Source organism: Gobius niger (assembly GCF_951799975.1).
Source record: "Gobius niger genome assembly, chromosome: 15".
Lineage (NCBI taxonomy): Eukaryota > Metazoa > Chordata > Actinopteri > Gobiiformes > Gobiidae > Gobius > Gobius niger.
Window position 1 is genome coordinate 29,520,044 of NC_136866.1, and position 21,971 is coordinate 29,542,014.

Below are 21,971 nucleotides of genomic sequence, written 5' to 3' on the forward strand. Positions count from 1 at the left end.
TTTTTTTGTCACATTTTTGTCAATTTTTCGTCACTTTTTTGTCAATGTTTTCTCACTTTTTTGTCACATTTCTATCATTGTTTTCGTCTCAGTTTTGTTGCTATTTTCACAGCTTTTTTCCAGAAGCTTTTGGACTGGGGTAAAGCCAAACTGAAGAAAATGTGCTCGGTTCAGGTGTTTAAAAAAGGTTTTGTTTTTGCACATGCCTTTATAAAAAACAGCCTTTTGATGACATTAAAAGTTGTTGTTCCCGTCACAATACTGCACAATTCATTAAAAACAACCAATTGCATTATTTCTGATGGGTGTTGGGAATATTTCAGTTGTTTTGTTTATAACCTTGTTAAACTCCGTCCTCTCTTAACCGTTCCTGACGCAGAAAAACTTATCCATGCCTTTATTTCCTCAAGGCTGGATTACTGTAACAGACTTTTTATCAGGCTCCCTGCCAAAGACATCCAGAGACTCCAGCATATACAGAACAGTGCGAGCCAGGAAGTACGAGCACATCACACCCGTTCTGTTTTCACTGCACTGGCTCCCGGTTTCGGCCCGGATCGACAACAAAATCCTGCTGCTCACCCATAAATGCATCACTGGTCACACTCCACAATACCTGCAAGAACTCATATCACCCTGGAAACCCTCCAACCGCACCCTCAGGTCATCCATTAGCCTCCACCTCCATGTTCCTTCAACCAAACGCCGAACCATGGGGGACAGAGCCTTTTGTTCTGCTGCACCAAGGCTTTGGAACAGCCTCCCCGTGGAGCTGAGAGAAACAAAAAACCTGGACTTTTTTAAAGCTAAATTGAAAACTTTCCTTTTTAAGAAAGCTTATAATTGTTATAGCGGCCCAGTGGAAAGATGAGTGCACAGGTGGTTTTCCTTTCCTTTTATCTTTTATTTTTCGTACCTTCCATTTCCACTGTAAAAGCTAAAATTGTACAAACAGCAGCAATTAGGTTAGGTTTTTACAATACAAACAATATTCAACAATAATACAAAGCAAACCTTTTTTCCCCTTCCAACTAGGCGCTATGAACCGTGGTGGGCTTCACACCCGCCATGATACATTTAAAAACAGGAAATGACGATGCCGTACCGGATGAAAGACTCCAAAATAAAGCTCTGGGTCCATAACAATTGTTGATGTTTTTTAATGTGTGTGTTTTCTTGTAGCACTCTGAGATTCTCGGAATGAAAAGTGCGTTACAAATAAAATGTATTATTATTATTATTATGTTTAAAAATGCTAAAATGACACTAAACTATGCACAGTTTAAGATGAGCTGAAGGACAAATAATGATGATTGTTTTGTCTGCGTACGTACACGGCCTCGGACTTCTGGCTGTTTCCCGTTGTCATTAAAACAATGAAGTCCAATCGTATCTTAACTGATAATAAGTTCTGTCACAAGAACTATTTCTGCTGCAGTGAAGAACAGTCCGAGTCCCAACTGTTACTGAGTCAGCTTCCTTAAACCTGAGCAAACGTCCATCACGTTATGGACAAAGAGAATAGCTGTAAGTGTGCAGACAAATGAAGAGCTTCACTTTGTTTCTCTCTGTCTCCTGCAGGTGTTCAGTCGCCCTCGCTGAGTCCAGGCCTCGGTCTGAAGAGGGAAATCCCAGAGACTCCCCAGATTAAAGAGGAGGAAGAGGAGCAGAGCGTCAAACAGGAGGAGGAGCAGCTGCCAGTGTAGGCTCCAACACTTCTTATTCATTCATTCATTCATTTATTCATTCATTCATTTATTTATTTATTTAATTGGACAGTGCATATTAATGAACATCTGCTATTGTCTCTTGGCAGAAGTAAAAGTCAAATGTTCAGCAACACAAATATAAAACCAAGAGACAATAGTTTAACGTCTTAACCTGAGTCAGGCACGTTTCTTCACAGTTTCCTAAAATCTAAAAGCTTGTTGAAAAAAGTGTCAAAATAGCATCGAAAACGAAGATGAGAATACACCCAAAAAAAACGACAAAAGAGCGACAAAAACACAATAAACAAGTGACAGAAACACCATTAAAAAGTGATGAAAAGGCAAAAAAAGAGCCACAAAAACATGACAACAAAAAAGCAATGAAAACCAAACAAATAAAGAGACGAAAACACTACAAGAACACACAGTTTTATAGGTCTTAGCTTTCAAATGAGGCGTCACACTGGCTGATGTCACACTGATGTCAACTTTTAGATTTTTTTAAATTTATTTTTTTATTCAATACATTTACAAAGGATATAAACATATAAGGAAACCTCAACAGAGAAAAGAAAAGAAGAAAAAAATAAAATAATAATAATAATAATAATAATTTAAAAAAATGAAAAATACTAAATACCCCACAACCAATCCATTTACACTTTGTGTATAAAACATTTTTACAAAGCTATAGAGAAGACATATACTGTATATACTAAAGGGCTCAAGTTAACACATAAAAACAAGAACAATACCGATATGTGCACATGTATATAGACATACACACACACATATATACATACACGTACATTCATACATAAACACATATATATATATACATACATACACATATACATATACACATACACACAGTCATGAATACATAAATAATGAACAGCAGTAAAACTTTCTACTAACAGTGCCACAATGACTCCCATATTTTATCCGTTACTACCACCCGCAACAATATTTACAGATGATAATATCAATATTAATATTAGTGAGGACAATTCCATTCACATAAAAGAAAAAAGGAACGTACATTCAATTAACACTCAAGATAAATTCATGTAATGGATCCATGTTCCAGATAATCGGATTCCTGATTATATAAATCTAAAAGCTGTTTTTTCTACTGATATCGTCGGACAGTCATTATCTATCCATTTTCTCAAAATTATTCTTTTGGTTATAATGCATAATGATAAAAATGCATTCTTTTTCGTTGATGAAACATTACTAAATTGATGTAGGTCTCCAAGGATGCAAGTTTGCGGAGTCATTGGAATATCAATATGTAGATATGACATGGCTTCGTTTGTTGTTTTTGTCCACAACTCCTTTACCCTTGGACATTCCCACAAAAGATGAACCAAGGTTCCCTCAGCTGCCTGACATTTTATACATAAATTAGTATCCACAGCACCCATTTTAAACAAAAAAAAAAACTTTTAGATTTGGGTAAGGTTTTGAACTGGGGGTTAAGAGGTTGACATTATTTTTTTCCTCACAACCACTTTTTACTGACAAAAACACACAATACACTTTTAAATGTATGTTTGAATCATTCTTCAGTGCTTTGCCTGAGCGCCGAGAGAAAACCCAGGGAGGGGACGTCGGCTCCGAGACTGAGGGACACACTGAGCTCTCATCTGACACTGACAACGACGTCCACACTGGAGACACACCAGAAGCCGAGGGCAAGAAAGAGGAGTGCCCTTTTTGTCAAAAGACGTTTGCCAGGAAGCGTAATTTACTGAGACACATTAGAATCCACACAGGAGAGAGACCTTACAGTTGCCCAGTTTGTGAGAACACGTTTGCTCAAAAGTATGCGCTGGATTCCCACATGAGGACACACACGGGGGAAAAACCATTCAGCTGCTCGATCTGCAAGGCGACGTTTGCCCAAAAGGCGACTCTGAACGCGCACCTCCGCCTGCACACGGGGGAGAGGCCTTACAGCTGCTCCGTGTGTGAGAGAGACTTTACCCAGCAGATGTCCCTCAAACGACACATGAGAACCCACTCGTGTGTTGCGAGCGCCGCCGTCCACAGCGAGGACAGGGCAGGAAGGAAACACCAGTGCCCGGTTTGCACAAAGAGATTCTGGACCAGACAGGATTTGCAGAGACACACGGCCGTGCACACGGGAGAGAAACCCTACAGCTGCTCGCTCTGTGGCAAAGCGTTTGTCCACACGTCCAACCTCAACGCTCACATGAGGACGCACGGCTCGAGGACGACGGCGGAGTCTGAGGAGGAGCCAGAGGAGGAGAAGCAGAGGACGCAGCAGCTCCTGGACTTCGCTCTGAGCCCCGTGGACCTGCAGCACAGCGTGGGTGAGTCGTGTTCGTGTTCATGCTGGTCGTGTTTAACAGAACCCCATCTATTATTTGTCTTCCATTGTGTCCCGCAGCCGTTTTGATCCCCTCGCTGAGTCCTGTCCCGGGTCTGAAACCAGGAAATCCCAGAGACTCCACAGAATAAAGAGGAGGAGGAGCAGCTGCATAATGTTTATACTTCTATGGCTTTCTTGGTTTGGAAACAAAGAAATGTTGGATCTACACTGGTGATTCCCAAAGTGGGGGATGATTTTCAGACAATATTTCAGATTTGATGTATTTTTGGTGTGAAATGAATCTGAATATCAAAATACAGTCTCCATGTCCAACTTAAAATAGCTCCTACAGACTCCAGTGTTTTCTTTAGGTAATAAATATCTTAGAAGTCAAAATAACCCCCTGCATTTAAACCTCTGCATCTCCTTTGTCCATGTTTAAGCCTAAACATTTCAAAATGGAAAGATTCAATGTTCTTACAAATGTCTTATATTTATGTCAGTAACAGTTTATTTTTATACTTGATCATTTCTTTGCTTATCAATTATGTCTCTGTAATTTGCATTTTTCTTTCCTGCATTACAGCAGTTAATATAAAGTTTTTTTTAGTCTGGACTCTTTGTTCTATTATTATTATTATTGCTTATTATTATAATCATTATTTATTGAAACAGGGACAAAGTACAGAACATTAGTCTTTACAAGAGGAGATGGTTTGTAGCAGATTTTAGACTTATTATAGACTTTTCTATCCGCAGTCCCTGGACAGGTGTGAACATAAAACATTACAATTACAATCTATAAATCCAATCTACAATAAAATCACTATATAAAATACGTTCTATGCTCTTCCTAAAAGTGCACACACAAAAAAAACTAAACAATCTCTATAGTTTACAACACATTCATTAATGCTGACACGACTGATGATCTAAAATGTACAGTTTCAGACGGTCTGGAAGGAGGCTCATCGTGCAAAGGCCGACGATCTTTTTGGTATGACACAGTTATTGTTTGCAGTGGATCGACTAGCTCTTGTATTTTGCTCAGAACAAAGTCTGACAAAGTTCTTCAGTGGTGGTGGAGCTGCGTTATTGGTGATTTTGAATATAGTTCTTAGATTATTGTACAAAATGAGATTGTCAAAACTGAGCAGTTTGTACTTACTCAGGATATTGCAATGATGATGATGAAGTGGTGCCTTTAAAGCCTGATTATACACGGATCTGAGTGGTCTGAGCCTGGTCTCCTTTGCCTGTGAGCTGGATAAACAGTAAGTAAAGTGAGGGATTATCCTGGCGTTGAAATAAGTGAGAGCCGCCGCGACTGTCAGGCTGTTCCTCATATGTTTTAGAGGAAATATTATATTTAATTGTGTTGGTCACCTTTTTTGAAATGCAAATGAATGGGGCGACAGTCATTGGTAAGTAAAGTGTCGACTTTAATAAATGAAAGAATAAATAAATGCAGACAGAAAATAATTATATGTCTTTATTTTTTCTAAAGAGACGTTCAATAACTATTATTACTGAATCATTTAGGCAGCAAAAAACATTATAGAACTTTATTTGTTAATGTTAACCCAAAGGTTGCATGTTGATTTCAGCATTTGCAGTGATATTTTAATAATCATTAATTCAATATATATTTATTTATTATTTTATCAATGTATTTATTGTTCTGATCCCCCATATAAAGACAAAATGGAGAAAATGTGCTCGGTTCAGGTGGGAGTTAAGAGGTTAAACATTTCTGGTCAAGCGGTAATGGTCTCCATTGAAGATGCGCATGCGCACACGGCAAACCGGAAGCCCTGGAGAAGGTTAGCTCGGAGCTAAAGCTAACAACAACAACAACAACATGTCTTTGGGCCAAACGCGGCTCAGAGCGGGTGAGTCTCTGCTGTTTATCCTCTGAGTTAACGCGAATCTCAGCCTTTAAAGGAAAAACACGTTTATTTCTCACGGTTTATTGTCAACAAGAGCAGGTTTATTCACACCGGTCCGTAACATCACACACTTCTATTCACTCGTCCACACAGGTCGCTTTTAACGAATGACAGAAACACGAGACACACAGGCCTCAAAGAAAATAATAATAATAAAGTGAAGACATGGATCTGTCTCAGTTTGTGACCGTGACCCCAAACACAACAAGCGACTACAACACTAATGTCTACAGGAGAATATCTGTATGATGAAGATTATTCCAGTGCTTTTGGTAAAGAAAATGTGAGTCAAAATTGTGCAGTGTATTCTGTAAACACTGAAACTGACTGGACTCGCTGCTTATTAAAACGATTGGCAAATGTATAAAGTATTTTTGATCTGTATCCAGAGCTTTTTGTATCTAGTCCAACATCGCAATGGAAATGACTCTTCAGCAAACCTTTATAAGTAATTGTAAATGAAAGACATGTAGTCGTTTGACCCTGCGATATCAAAATACTGTCTTTCCACAGTTCATTTTTAGGGCGGGTACTGTGAAATGAGACCAGTTTGGTTTTGAAAGAACCAGTTTAGGGCTGCGTCTGAAACCATCACATTACAGCCTCTAAGCTCTAACACTGACCTCTGACCCTTAACCTTTCATGGGTCACCTGTTAGATCTGTGCAGTTAGTGAACTAGAGCTTCAGCAGCATTTTGAACAATCCGTCCGTCCTTAAACAGGGGAAAGGGAAGTGACATCACCAACAGCTGTTTTTCTTCTTCTTTAAAGTTATTGCTGGAGTGAGGCCAAACAAAAGTGCATGTCGCCCCCTAGTGTCCAGTGTCTTATTTTTTATTATTATTATTTTTATTATTAAATGTGCTCCTGTCAATCAACAGGTTGCGCATGAATCACTGAGGGTGGGGGCGAGGGGGGTGGGGGGGTTTGGCGCAGTGGCTTGTGGGACGGCACATAGCTCCCAATCACAGTTGGTTAGCACCAGAGGTCCCTATGCTAAAGTGGCTATGATAGTTAGCACCAGAGGTCCCTATGCTAAAGTGGCTGTGATAGTTAGCATCAGAGGTCCCTATGCTAAAGTGGCTATGATAGTTAGCACCAGAGGTCCCTATGCTAAAGTGGCTATGATAGTTAGCACCAGAGGTCCCTATGCTAAAGTGGCTATGATAGTTAGCACCAGAGGTCCCTATGCTAAAGTGGCTATGATTGTTAGCACCAGAGGTCCCTATGCTAAAGTGGCTGTGATAGTTAGCATCAGAGGTCCCTATGCTAAAGTGGCTATGATAGTTAGCACCAGAGGTCCCTATGCTAAAGTGGCTATGCTAGTTAGCACCGAGGCTCCTTTTCCTAACTACTTCCTAACTGACAGCCCAATTCGGAAGCATCTTGTCATGGCGGACGCTAACGCACATCCGGTTTGGCATAAGAGCTCTGACCGATCTGCTCGTTTCGGACGCAGCCTGGGTTCTCCTGGAGTCCCTGTTGGTCCAGGGGCAACATTAAAGGAAGTGACTTGGTTGTTTCAGCTCAAATACATTTGAAATAAAGATTATTTTATGGAATAAGTTTACATTATTCAGGGTTTTTACAGGTGGCAGTAAGTCAAATTTGACACTTTTTAATGCCATTTTAATGTATTTATTTGGTCAGGACAGCGCATGTAAATGAACATAAGACTGTAACAAATCCCCCAAATCTTGGCATAATTCATAAACATCCCACCAAACAGAGAAACGAGGGGGAATGTTGATGTTCAGAACTAAACTGGACTCAATGGGAAACTTCAATCAAAACTGCAGCGGATTTAGTTTTAGACTAAATGTTTTTGTGTTTTATGTCTACAGTAAAAACAGTTTGTCACTGAGTGGGTTTTACATTTATACCTGATGTCAGTTTGAATCCAATGCTTTTAATGCCTTAATTTTGACATAGTTCATTAATGACTTCTAATGCCCCACAGACATCCTGATCATTGTTCTGTTTGGTTCTAGATATTTTAGTATAGGAATCGATAAAAGTATAATTCAGGTATCGGTATCGGAAAAAAATGTAACGGTAAACCGACCTATTCATTTTTAGTCTTGTTTTGTCTCTGATTTAGTGTCGTTTTGATCAATGTTTCTCATGTCGTGCAGAAAAAGCAGTGGTTTCCTAAACGCAGCATCACGAGGAAGAACTGGGCCTAAACCGTGATGAAGATTAGCCTTGATGGAAACCATACGGTGGAAAGTGCTGGGCCTCTCATTACTTCCTTGTGCTGCTACTTTTGGGAATGCGGAGTCTGAAGATTCTTTTTGGAACTTTCCTTGGAAATTTCCTTTAACCCCTTAACTCCCACCTGAACCGAGCACATTTTCTCCAGTTTGGCTTTACCCCAATCCAAAAGCTTCTGGGAAAAAGGTGTGAAAAAGCGACAGAACTGAGACGAAAACAATGATGAAGATGTGACAAAAAAGTGAGAAAAGTTTGACAAAAAACGGACAAAAAAATGACAAAGAATTTATTTAAAAAAAGACACACAAAAAAAAAATGTGACAAAAAATGTGACAAAAATGACAACAAAATTATTTAAAAAAAGACAACAAAATTTGACACAAATTTGTCAAAAAATGTAACAAAAAATGTAACAAAAAATGAGACAAAAAAAGACAAAAAAAAGACAAAAAATGTGACAAAAAAAGACAAAAAATGCGACAAAAAAAGACAAAAAAAAGACAAAAAATGTGACAAAAATTTGTCAAAAAATTTTACAAAAAATGACAAAAAATGTGACAAAAAAAAAGACAAAAAATGACAAAAAAATGTGACAAAAAATGTGACAAAAAAGACAAAAAATGTGACAAAAAATGTGACAAAAAAAACAAAAAATGGGACAAAAAATGTGACAAAAATGTGACAAAAAATGTGACAAATGAGGTGTTACACTGGCCTACAGGATTTGGGTAAAGCTAAACTGGAGAAAATGCTCTCGGTTCAGGCGGGAGTTAAGAGGTTAATTTACGTCTGGGAAAAAAAAAGTTTGATTTGTTTAATTTATTTGTCAAAAAGTAAAAGGCAAAGGAAGTGAGTTCTGCTGCTTTAGATCAATCACAGAGAGGACTTGTTAGTGGCTAAGCAGCTTTGTCGCCACCTACAGGACAATGGTTTATTTGAAAGATGTCGGTCAGGGTACAGAACTTATCACTGCACAGAGAACGCCTTAGTTAAAGTTACCGCTGACCTGTTATCTGCAGCTGAAGCCGGACTAGCTTCAGTCCTGGTGGTGTGCCACAGGGTTCAGTGCTAGGGCCAATTTTATTTACATTGTACCTGCTTTCATTAGGGAACATAACTCGATTAGGACATCATGTAACATTTTCTGAAAGCGTTTTTATTGACACTAATGAACAAAACATTGATGATTGTTGCTGCAAACACACACAACGTTTATCAAAACTAAACAATGGATTCAGGGTTTGCTAAAACATGAAGCGACGATCCCAAACTCAATTCAGTGTGAGCTGAGTCAGTCAGTAAGAGACAAGTAACGACGGAGAGCAAAGGCACTTGTAGACTCTCTGTGGACAAATAAAGAGCTTTACTGTATTCCCACTGTCTCCTGCAGGTGTCCAGTCGCCGTCGCTGAGTCCTGGTCCTGAACTGAAGCAGGAAAACCCAGAGACTCCACAGATTAAAGAGGAAGAAGAGGAACAGAGCGTCAAACAGGAGGAAGAGCAGCTGCCAGTGTAGGATCCACCGCTTTAAACACACTCACTTTACACTTTTAAATCTATGTTTTTGATCATGTTTCAGGTCTGTCCCAGAGTCCAGGGCTGTCTGTGTGAAGAGAGAAGAGCCCTCACCGCTTCAACAAACTGAGCACCGAGAGGAAACGCAGGGAGAGGACAGTTCAGAGAGCGAGGCAAACACCGAACAGTCGTCTGACACTGACTGGGAACCTCCTCTCGCTGCTTCAGCTGGACCAAACCTGGCTCTATCCCCTGAAAACAAGCCTGCACCCGAGACCGGCGCCTCCGTCAGCGACGACGACCAGTCAGGAGCCGATGGAGCCGAGCAAAAGCACCAGAGGAGGAAATACCAGTGCCCTTTCTGTCAGAAGACGCACTGCACTAAGCAGGGTTTACAAAGACACGTGAGAGTGCACACCGGCGAAAGACCCTACAGCTGCTCCGTCTGCGACAAAACCTACACTCAGAACTGCACTCTCCGGAAACACGAGAGGAAGCACACGAAAGAGGGCGCCGGTGCCGGAGCCGAGAGGAAACACCAGTGCTCCGTCTGTCAGAAGAAATTCGGAACCAAACAATATTTACAGAAACACAGTCGCGTTCACACCGGGGAGAGACCCTACGACTGTCCGCTTTGCTCCAAAACATTTGCCCACAAAACGAACCTCGATTCGCATATGAGGACGCACACGGGGGAGAAACCTTACAGCTGCTCCGTCTGCGAGAAGACGTTTTCGCAAAAGGGGAATCTCCAGACGCACATGAGGACGCACGCGGGAGAAGAGCGACGAGACGACGCCGACCCCGGAGCCGACGCGAAGAAACACGAGTGCTCGGTTTGTCGGAAGAGGTTTTGGACCAAGCAGGATTTAGAGCGACACGTCCGGGTTCACACGGGGGAGAAGCCGTACAGCTGCTCCGTCTGCGACAAAGCGTTCGTCCAGAAGGGTTACCTGCAGACGCACATGCGGAAGCACACGGGGGCGAGCGCGGCGGGCCGAGCCGAGCGGGAGAAGCACGAGTGTCCGTTCTGTCGGAAGACGTACAGCTCGAAGCAGTGTCTGCAGAAGCACGTGACGGTTCACACGGGGGACAAGCCGTACAGCTGCTCCGTCTGCGACAAAGCCTACTGCTTCAAGAGCGAGCTCAAGTCCCACATGCGAGCGCACACCGGGGAGAAGCCGTACAGCTGCGCCACCTGTAGCAAAACGTTCTCCTTCAGTAGCAACCTTGTGGCGCACATGAGGACGCACACGGGGGAGAAACCGTACGGCTGTTCTGTTTGTAAGAAAGAGTTCAGCGACGTTTCCTCTCTGAAGGTCCACAAGAGGACGCACACAGGCGAGAAACCGTACAGATGTTCACGGTGTACGAAAACATTCACACAGAAGGGTCATTTGGATTCGCACATGAAGACGCACACCGGGGAGAGACCTTTCGGCTGCTCGCTCTGCCCTAAGATGTTTAAGCAAAAGTGCAGCCTCGAAGAGCACATGAAGACTCACGCCGGAGACGCCGCCTTCAGCTGCTCCGCCTGCCGGAGGGATTTCCATGACTATTCTTCCCTCAAAGAACATTTAAAAACACACGCAGCAGGAAAAGCTCCCGCCGGTTTGAACACTTCGCTGTCGGAAAGGACGACGGCGGAGTCTGAGGAGGAACTGAGCGGCTCCAAAGAGGAGAACCAGAGGAAACAGCAGCTCCCGGACCCGATGGACCCGATGGACCTGCAGCTCAGAGCGGGTGAGTCTCTGCCTTTTACGGCCGGTGTTAAAAGTCAGACTCCGGTGTTTTTAAGTTTCACTGTTTACATCTCCCTCAAAGCAAAACAAAAGACACATCAGGAAAACAGCGGCTTTCGTAAAGATTATCCACAAATCTTTCACCAGAGCTTCAAAATGATATGCAGCCCATATTCACTTAGATTTAGTTAGTACAAGTTGTGTTTTTCAAGAGAGCCAAAACTGGTATCGGTTCAGTATCGGATATTTGTAGCCAATACCCAATATCGTATTTTTTTCCAGTGTCGGTTCCGATATCGAATATCAGTATCGGATCGTGAAAAAAATAAAAATATACAAAAAATAAACTAAAATTTACATCTGAGACAGATGGCTATCATAGAGGCTGGGCTAAATAGGCTAGCTATGTAGCACGCTAGCTATATTGTTTATTTCTACGACAATTTACCACTTAGTATTTTAGTATAAGATTTAGAACTGTACAACATGACTCTGCAAATGTGCCACTTACAATAACTATTTACAACTGTAAATCATCTAAATAGTCCCAAGTTTAACCACATGGTAGAATAAATAACGTTATTTCGTCCCAATGTCCTCAAACCAGAGCTTCACATTCACTGATGTCCAAGCGGCTACAATTACTAAAATATGTCACATTTTAATCCCCACATGATGAAGAGACAGTGTTGGACATAAATAAATGTCTTTTATTCATATCATTGGGATAGATTTTTTACCTGGATCATTTTTCTTTGGAGAACTGGTGTCGAAGGATTTTGCTGATGTTCCCGCCATCGTCTTCTCACTGACATTGGTGTAATGTTATGATATCACCACAAGATGGCGTGGGCAGTGTCCCCACATGTGGCCAACAGGTCAAAGATGTACAGATGTGACTATCATTGTGTCAAGAGGCAAAAATGTATGAGGTCACAGGGTCTCAGGAGGTTGTTCTCGCCTGGTGTGACCTTCACTCCAGGAAAAAAAATACTATTTTTTATTTCAACCCATAAAACACTTTGCAGTTGGATTTTGTTAAAATACTGTACTTTCCTACAGCTTCGCTAAGGATTTAAGGATTAAATAAACCTATTAAACTAAAGTCATGGTCAAAAGTAGTGTGTTTCCCATTGTCTCCTGCAGGTGTCCAGAAGCCCTCGCTGAGTCCTGGCCCTGATCTGAACCAGGGAATCCCAGAGACTCCACTGATTAAAGAGGAGGAAGAGGAGCAGAGCGTCAAACAGGAGGAAGAGCAGCTGCCAGTGTAGGCTCCGCCCCTTTAAACACGTCACACTCACTTTACACTTTTACATCTATGTTTTGAACCTTTTTCAGGTCAGTCCCAGAGTTCATCACTGTCTGTGTGAAGAGCGAGGAGTCGTCACTGCTCCAACACCCAGAGGAAACGCAGGGGCAGGACGTCAGCTCAGAGCCCGATGAAGAACAGATGGAGACAGACCAAGTCCAGACCACAGACAGAAGCTCAGCTCCGCCCCCCAAAGCCAAGCCTGCACCAGAGCCCAGCGCCTCTGTCCACGACGAGGACCTGCCAGGAGCCGGAGGAGCCGGAGGAGCCGGAGGAGCCGAGGGCAAGAAGAACCAGTGCTCGGTTTGTAAAAAGAGATTTGGGACGAAGCAGATGCTACGAAGACACGTTACAGTTCACACCGGAGAGCGGCCGTACAGCTGCCCAGTCTGTGACAAAACATTCACCCAGAAGGGCAATCTATACGTGCACAGCAGAACACATACGGGTGAGAAGCCCTTCAGCTGCCCCACCTGTGAGAAAACATTCACCTACAAGGCTGTGCTCCAGACGCACATGAGGACACACACGGGAGAGAGACCGTACAGCTGCTCAACCTGCGATAAATCCTTCAGCCTGATGGGGAAGTTTGTAATCCACATGAAGACCCACACGGAGGAGAACCCCCCGGTGAAGAAGGAAGACGGAGCGGAGGGGAAGCAGCAGGAGTGCCCCTTCTGTCAGAAGACGTTTGGCCGAAAGATGAGTTTACAAAGACACATCAGGATTCACACGGGAGAGAGACCTTACAGCTGCTCCATCTGTGAGAAATCCTTTGCCCAAAAGTGTGTACTGGACTCGCATATGAGAACACACACCGGCGAGAGACCATTCAGCTGCTCCATCTGTAAGAAAACCTTCACCCGACAGTATATCCTCCAAAAACACGTGAGGACACACGTGCCGGGGGCCGACGAAGGGGCCGAGTGGACGGACGACTGACCAGTACTTTTGTTTCAATACCGGTACTTTTAAAGACTTGGTTTCTTCACATTTGTATCGTTTATTTGAGGCGAAACAACCAAGAAACTTCCTTTAGCCACAAAAGGTCAGAAAAAAAACATTTCCCCATTTCTTTTTTTTTTGGGGGGGGATTCCAATTTTCCCCACATTTCTTACACCCTTTTTAACCTCTTAACTCCCGCCTGAACCGAGAGCATTTTCTCCAGTTCAGCTTTACCCAAATCCTGTAGGCCAGTGTAACGCCTCATTTGAAAGCTAAGATCTACAAAACATCATTTTTTGGGGGGGGGGTATTCAACTCATTTTGTAACTTTTTTTGTCATTTTTTAAATCTTTTATTTTTTATTTTTTGTCAATTTTTTGTCAAATTTTTTTGTCCTTTTTTTTTTTCTCACTTTTTTGTCACATTTCCATCATTGTTTTCGTCTCAGTTTTGTTGCTATTTTCACAGCTTTTTTCCAGAAGCTTTTGGATTGGGGTAAAGCCAAACTGGAGAAAATGTGCTCGGTTCAGGTGGGAGTTAAGGGGTTAAACCTCTCTGTGGCCCTTGCTCTTGGACACCCAAAACATCTGGAATCTGATCATCTAAATCTTTCACCGTCAGTTTCCGCTTTGCCTCATGTGTGTACATGCTTTTAAATATATGTTTGTGTTTTCTTTGACCTGTGTGTTTCACCCAAACCAGGGGTTGGGCCTGGAGTTCTTCAAAGAGACTCATAAACGATACAACAAGGACACGGTTTATGGAGATGATCCGATTTGAAAATGCCCCATGTTCTAATGTTGATAATCTTTTTGACTCTGACACATCCAGGCTCTTAAATGTTTTGGATACTATTGCTCCTGTCAAAGTTGAAATGGTTAAAGGGGGGGTATTATGCAAAATCGACTTTTTCCAGCTTTCCGTCATGTTATTATGTCACTCCCTCATTAAAAACATGGCTGAAGTGTTGCCTTGGCACATTCACGTATTTCTGAGTAATCTGTAAAAACTCTGATGGCGGCCATTTTAGGGATAGGTTTGCCTGAGTCCTCCTAGGAACGCCCCCACCTCCTGGAGACGCCTCCGAGCTTTGGTCACCAGCCGAGTAACCAACCACTGCTCCTCAGCAGAACCCCCTCCCCACTGATGCCACAGACAGCGTGTGGAGGGGGCGTGTCTAAAGGCTCAGAGGTTCTTAAAGAGACAGAGGCCTATTTCAAGACATTCACTACAGCCATTTTGAGAGAGACATTTTATACAAGGCAGTTATTCTAATTTACTGCATTTACAGACCAACAGAAGGTTTGTCATCATTGTAGTGTGATATAGACTAGTGCTGTGGGACTGAAAAAAGCAGAATACCCCCTCTTTAACTGACCCTCCAGTTTCACTGCCCATAGAACTAAAGTCCAAAGCATTAAAATGTCACAATCTCCACAACACAAATGGAAACTCTGCACCTTAAACACATCTCACACATTTCACACATTTCACACCTGTTACTGAGGTCCTCATGTTCTGCTGCCTTGTGATCACCCACAAAGACCAGCTTGTTAACCTTGACAATAAAAACGAAGCTTCATTGTCTTGTTATATATTTTTATTTAATTAAGTGTACGTATACATTATATATATCACTATAATTAAATAAAGAACGTTCAAATAAGTCAAATAAGTCAAATACATACAAATCACGGGACTTTGTGATCTCACGCATGACGTCACGGTACGCGGTCACATCAGCGCATGCGCACATACCAAACCGGAAGAGTCCTGGGAGGGTTAGCTCGGAGCTAAAGCTAACGGCGGATCGTAAGAATGTCTTTGGGAGCGGGTGAGTCAGATCCACTGGAACATCATCCTCATTCCCGCTGAGACCTGTTTATTCCTCACATAAAAGAACAAACACAGGACAGAGAAAGTGATCACAGCGTCACGTGGAGATGTAGTCCAGTCACCGGATTCACCGCGTCTGTGCCTCTTGTACATGTTTTATGCTAATGTTGTTTTCTCTGAATGGTTTTAATGATTAGTTTGATCAAACACATGAGACATGACGTCACGTGCACAGACTGTGTGAGTTAATAATGTTTAACATGAATTCAATCTTTCTTCTCAAACCTAAAGTCACAAACACTGGGGCTCATTTATATTTATTTATGTTTTTGCTAATTCTGTTAATTCTGCAGCTTCAGCAACAATAACAAAGGCTACACTTGTGTTGCGCTTTACAAGCCTGTGTTGACAAGTTTCTCAAAGCCCCACACTGACCACACTCGGTGCTGATGAGCTGCTGTTGTAGCCACAGCTGCCCATTGGGGCAGACTGACAGAAGCGAGGCGACCAGTCTGCGCCATCGGCCGCTCTAAACACCGACCAGTCACTACATTCACTTCATCCTGGCCTATTGTACATGTTTTAGTGGTGAGGGAGAACATGCAAACCCCACAGACCGGAGATCAAACCCGGAACCTTCTCGCTGTGAAGCCGAGTGTAAACCTCGAGTGCTAACCTGGTGCACAGATGTTTGGTCGGGAATAATCCCTGACACTGAGAATGACTTTAGTTTATTTCTTTATTTGTTTATTTGAGGAGTTGAAATTCTGCTCTAAAGGAGTTTGAAGCAAAAGCTCATGAAATTACAATCAAATATTTTATCACAAAAGAACAAATTACATTGATAGTGGGAGGGGCTGATGTCGCAGCTGGCTGCCTCGCTTCTGTCAGTCTGCCTCAGGGCAGCTGTGGCTACAATAGTAGCTCACCTTCTCCAAGTCTGGAATGAATAAATGATGCAAAGTAAAGCGTCTTTGAGTCTCCAGGAAAACCAATGCATTATTATTATTATTATTGTTATGATTATTGTTATTATTATTATGTACGGCCTCATACCCTCAGCTGGGTAATGATACGTCGGCAAATGTTTGGTGGGTAATAGACGTATAATGAGAATAACATGGGTCCAAGTGTGGAGCCCTGAGGAACTCCGACCTGTCAGTTTAGAGCTGCAGATCTGATTCCAGTGACTCACCCTGAGTTTGAGGAAGTTCTGAAGTGAGTCTGGTTTGATGCTCACGGAGAGTTTAAGACGACTGAAACAGAAACTAATAAAACCTCAACATTCTTTACAGCTGCTTTGTCTCCCGCTGTCTCCTGCAGGTGTTCAGACGCCCTCGCTGAGTCCTGGCCTCGGTCTGAACCCGGAGACTCCACAGATTAAAGAGGAGGAGGAGGAAGAGGAGGAGGAAGAGCGGCTGCCAGAGTAGGCTCCAACACTTTCAACGTTTCACTGACAAATCCTCACTTTACTCTTTATAATGTTTGTTTTGAATCATTTTTCAGGTCGATCCCGGAGTCCAGTGTTCGACCTGGAGACACGTCCGGAGCTGAGGGGAAAAAGCACCAGTGTTCTGTCTGTCAAAAGTCATTCACCACCAAATCAAGCTTAAAAAAACACACTCGAATCCACACGGGGGAGAGACCTTACGGCTGCTCGCTCTGTGAGAAGACTTTCTCCAGGAACGGCCACCTGGCTCTGCACATGAGAACTCACACCGGACACAGACCCTTCAGCTGTTCAGACTGCCAGAAAACCTTCTCCCACAAGAGCAACCTGAAAACACACCGGAGGATCCACACCGGGGAGAAACCATACGGCTGCTCCGTCTGTGAGAAAACCTTTGGGAATTACACGTCTCTGAAGCACCACAGCAGGACGCACACGGGGGAGGAGCCTCACACGGGGGAGGAGCCTCACAGCTGCGCAGAGACCTTTAACTGTTCCATCTGTCACAGGGAGTTCCCCGGTTCTTCTTCCCTCAAAGAACATTTTAAAAAACATGCATCAGAAGAACCGCCTTTGACAGCGGAGTCTGAGGAGAACCGGAGGAAACGGGAAATCACAGAGACTGAAGAGGAGGTCGTGGAGGTCGTTATCAAAGAGGAGGAAGAGCAGCTGCCAGTGTAGGTTCCACCACTTTCACATTTCACCCGGGCTGGGATCATTTTTGCCGTTTTACTTATTTTTTCTTCCCTCATTTTTACTACTAATATTTCCCCCCCAAAAAAGTCAAACATTTTTCATTATTTTTGCCATAATTTCTCCCAATTTTTGAAACGATTCCACATTTTTCATACGTCTTGTAAATGTGCAGATCTTCCACACATTATTGTTCTGCTCTGGTTTTAAATGATAAATATCCCAGTAAAGGTTTCAAGTATAGTTAAAGTAACTTTACCGGAAACATTTAACGGCTCTTCATTTCACTGACACATAATCACTACGAATAACAAACAATAATCATTTTTAAGCAAACTAAAACATGCAGAAGCGCTTCTTGGATGTGCTCTTCAGTGCAGGGATCAGCATTTGACTTTAAAAAGATACAAAACTGAGGCACTCAAAGAAAAGCATTAGTAAAAGGTCTTTATTGCAGCCTGGCCTTTAGATTAAAACATTTCCTACGCGTTTCAGCCGTAAGGCCTCGTCAGGGCAGGACTCGAGTGACGTGTGAGCAGCTTTTCAACTGTATGAAGTGGTCACATGACCCATAGGGGCTGGAACTCAGTCAGCTGATGCAGAACATCCTATGAGCAGGATTTCAGATACAAGGAACACAGAAATACATATCAGGATGATGTACAAATGATTTACAATCATACAAACATCTTCTATAAACAGAAGCATTAAAGAAAAGGGGTAAAGTCCAGTCCCCCATTGAGACCTGGACACTCTGTTGCTTTAAGAGTGTAGATCCAGAAGGACTCCCTCTGCAGGAGACTAAGTCTGTCGCCTCCTCTTAATGGCTCAGGGATGTGATCTACACCAAAGGCTTTTAAGGTGTTCAGTCCATGGTTGGAGTGTTTAAAATGCAGAGCCATGGGGTAATCATGGGGAATCCTCTACACCCCATGGCACTGCATTTTAAATGGGTCATGCGACCACTTCATACAGTTTAAAAGCTGCTCACACATCACTCGAGTCCTGCCCTGACGAAGGCCTTACGGCTGAAACACGTAGGAAATGTTTTAATCTAAAGGCCAGGCTGCAATAAAGGCCTTTTACTAATGCTTTTCTTTGAGTGCCTCAGTTTTGTATCTTTTTAAAACAATCATTTTTATTCATGTTTCAGGTCTGTCCCAGAGTCCAGCGCCGTCTGTGTGAAGAGAGAAGAGTCCTCACTGCTTCAGCAAAGACAAACTGAGCACCGAGAGGAGTCGCAGAGAGAGGACAGTTCAGAGAGTGAGGGACAAACTGAGCACTCGTCTGACACTGACGACGACTGGGAACAAGTCAGGTCTTCAGCTGCAAAAAGCACAGCTCTGTCCCCAAAACACAAGTCTGCACCAGAGTCGAGCGCCTCCGTGGACGAGGAGGACCTGCCAGGAGCCGGAGGAGCCGGAGGAGCCAAGGGGAAGAAGCACCGGTGCCCTTTTTGTCAGAAAACACATTCTAATGAACAGAGTTTACAAACACACGTTCGAGTTCACACTGGAGAGAGACCCTACAGCTGCTCAGTCTGTATGAAAACATACAACCATAAAACTAGTCTCCGGAAACACGTGAGGAAACACAGCAGTGCCGCTGACGGCGCCGAGAGGAAGCACCAGTGCTCAGTTTGTCTGAAGAGATTCACGACTAAGCACGACTTGCAAATACACAACAGGATCCACACAGGAGAGAGACCCTTCAGCTGCTCGGTCTGTGAGATGACTTTCAATCGAACGCAGAGTCTCCGCAGACACATGAGCGTCCACACGGGGGCGGGAAAGAGAACCACGAACGGCGCCGAGAGGAAGCACCAGTGCTCAGTTTGTCTGAAGAGATTCACGACCAAACAGAATCTGCAGATACACAGTCCGATTCACACCGGGGAGAGACCCTTCGGCTGCGCAGTCTGTGAGAAGTCGTTTGCCCAGAGGAGCAGCCTCCAGTCGCACATGAGGACGCACTCGGGAGGCGGCGAGAAGAAGCTCCAGTGCTCGGTTTGTTCAAAGAGATTCTGGACGAAGCAGCAGCTACAGATGCACAGCAGAGTTCACACGGGAGAGAAACCCTACAGCTGCTCCGTCTGCAAGAAGTCATTCTCCCAAAAGAGCAGCGTCAAAATACACATGAGGACGCACTCCGGGGAGGGCGGCGCCGACGGGAAGAAGCACCAGTGCTCGGTTTGTCTGAAGAGATTCTGGGACAAAAGGGACTTGGAAAGACACGCGAGACACACGGGAGACGCACCTTACAGCTGCTCGGTCTGTGGGAAAGTCTTTTGTTTCGGGAGCGAGCTCAAGTGCCACGTGAGGAAGAAACACGCCGGGGGAAAGGCTTCCGCTCGGACGCGCTCTTCGCGGCTGGAAAGGACGAAGTCTGAGGAGGGACTGGGCCAGAGGAGCTGCAGGGTCCTGTGGCGCCGAGCGGGTCAGGAACGTTTATGAAAGTCTGACATGTTTGTTTATAATGTAGTTCCCGTCGTCTCCTGCAGGTGTCCGGACGCGCTCGCCGAGTCCTGGCCCGGGTCTGGAGCAGGAAACCCCCGAGACTCCGCAGACTGAAGAGGAGGTCGTGAAGGTCGTCATCAAAGAGGAGGAAGAGCAGCTGCCAGTGTAGGCTCCACCTTTAACCGCTTAAGTCCCGCCATAATGTTCAGCTTTCCCCAAATCTGAAAGCTTCTCCTCTGTGCCTCATCTGTAAGCGAGACTGCGTCGTTATCACTGTGACACTTTCTTTGCTCTATTTATGTCACATTTTCCAGCTTTTTGTTGTTGTTTTTAACCATTTTTTTCTGCTTTTTTGACCATTTTTTCCTGCTTATTATTTTGCTTTTTTGACAATTTTTTGACAATTTTTTGACAATTTTTTGACAATTTTTTGACAATTTTTAGAACATTTTTTTCTGATTTATGAACTTTTTTTCCCCTGCTTTTTATTTTGCTTTTTTGACCATTTTTTCTGATTTTTATTTTGCTTTTTTGACCATTTTTTTCTGATTTTTGAACTTTTGTTTCCTGCTTTTTTAGCCATTTTCTGATACTTTCTTGTAAGTGTTTTATGGCGTTTTTGTAACTTCTTTGTTTGTTTGCATCTCGTTTTCATTTCTATTTTGGCGCTTGTTTTCCAGAAGCTTTTAGATTTGGGTAAAGCCAAACTGGAGAAACTGTGCTGTGGTTCAGGTGGGACTTAAGAGGTTAAATCTGTGCTTTTGCTCATGTTCCAGGTCTGTCCCAGAGTCCAGCGCCGTCTGTGTGAAGAACAAAGAGCTTCAGCAGAGGCAAACTGAGCACCGAGAGGAAACGCCTGAGCCCAGATAAACAAAAGTCTGAATGTTTGTAAAATAAAGTGTTTCCACTGTGACTTCAGACGATGTTCTTGTATCATAATGTTTTCTCTGGTAGAAATTCGAACACTTCTCCAGGAGGACAGGCCGACAGTTACACAGAACAGGTTTAGCTGCGTGATGTATAAAGAATGCATCCTTGGTCTTATCTTGTGTTTGGGGGGAGAGAGGGGGGGGGGGGGGGGGGGGGGGTTTAGTATGAGAGAGCTGGAACACTTTGACCCAGAGTCTTATCCACCAGGCGCCTGCACAGATACACTGCGTCTGCGTCCTTGAAGCCGTCTCTACTAAATGTAGACGCTCCATTTCTATAGATTTAAAGTGCATGAAAGTGTTTCCTTTAAAGAGGTGGTATTCTGCTTTTTTCAGTCCCATAGCACCAGTCTATATCTCACTACAATGATGACCAAACCTTCTGTTGGTCTGTAAATGCAGTAAATTAGAATAACTGCCTCGTATAAAATGTCTCTCTCAAAATGGCTGTAGTGAATGTCTTGAAATAGGCCTCTGTCTCTTTAAGAACCTCTGAGCCTTTAGACACGCCCCCTCCACACGCTGTCTGTGGCATCAGTGGGGAGGGGGTTCTGCTGAGGAGCAGTGGTTGGTCACTCGGCTCGGGGGCGTCTCCAGGAGGTGGGGGCGTTCCTAGGAGGACTCAGGCAAACCTATCCCTAAAATGGCCGCCATCAGAGTTTTTACAGATTACTCAAAAACACGTGAATGTGCCAAGGCAACACTTCAGCCATGTTTTTAATGAGGGAATGACAGAATAACATGATGGAAAGCTTGAAAAAGTACATTTTACACTGTCATCGTGGCCATTTCATCTGCCTGACTGTTCCAGGGCCGTCGTCGCAGTCGCTCATTGTCCGGTGGAAACTCATGTGCTCGATAAGAAGAGTCTAAATAATATTAT

The 21,971-nt window shown here is 43.4% G+C and overlaps 2 protein-coding genes across 2 annotated transcripts in view; both read left to right on the forward strand.

Annotated features, from left to right (window-relative positions):
• The window catches only part of LOC306975098 (uncharacterized protein), a gene marked incomplete at both ends in the record, with an annotated part of 221,666 nt that overhangs the window by 183,984 nt on the left and 15,711 nt on the right, over positions 1-21,971 (forward strand). The window contains 3 exons of the mRNA XM_079572518.1: positions 9,669-9,724; positions 9,792-11,470; positions 12,616-12,736. Coding sequence (XP_079428644.1) covers positions 9,669-9,724; positions 9,792-11,470; positions 12,616-12,736 — 1,856 coding nt within the window. The remainder of the gene's footprint in view (positions 1-9,668; positions 9,725-9,791; positions 11,471-12,615; positions 12,737-21,971) is intronic.
• On the forward strand, positions 12,920-20,156 carry LOC306975101 (uncharacterized protein; the record flags this gene model as incomplete). The annotated part of the gene is made up of 4 exons (XM_079572521.1): positions 12,920-13,457; positions 16,884-16,986; positions 17,067-17,687; positions 18,857-20,156. 4 exons carry the CDS (start codon positions 12,920-12,922, stop codon positions 20,154-20,156), a joined length of 2,562 nt encoding a protein of 853 aa, XP_079428647.1.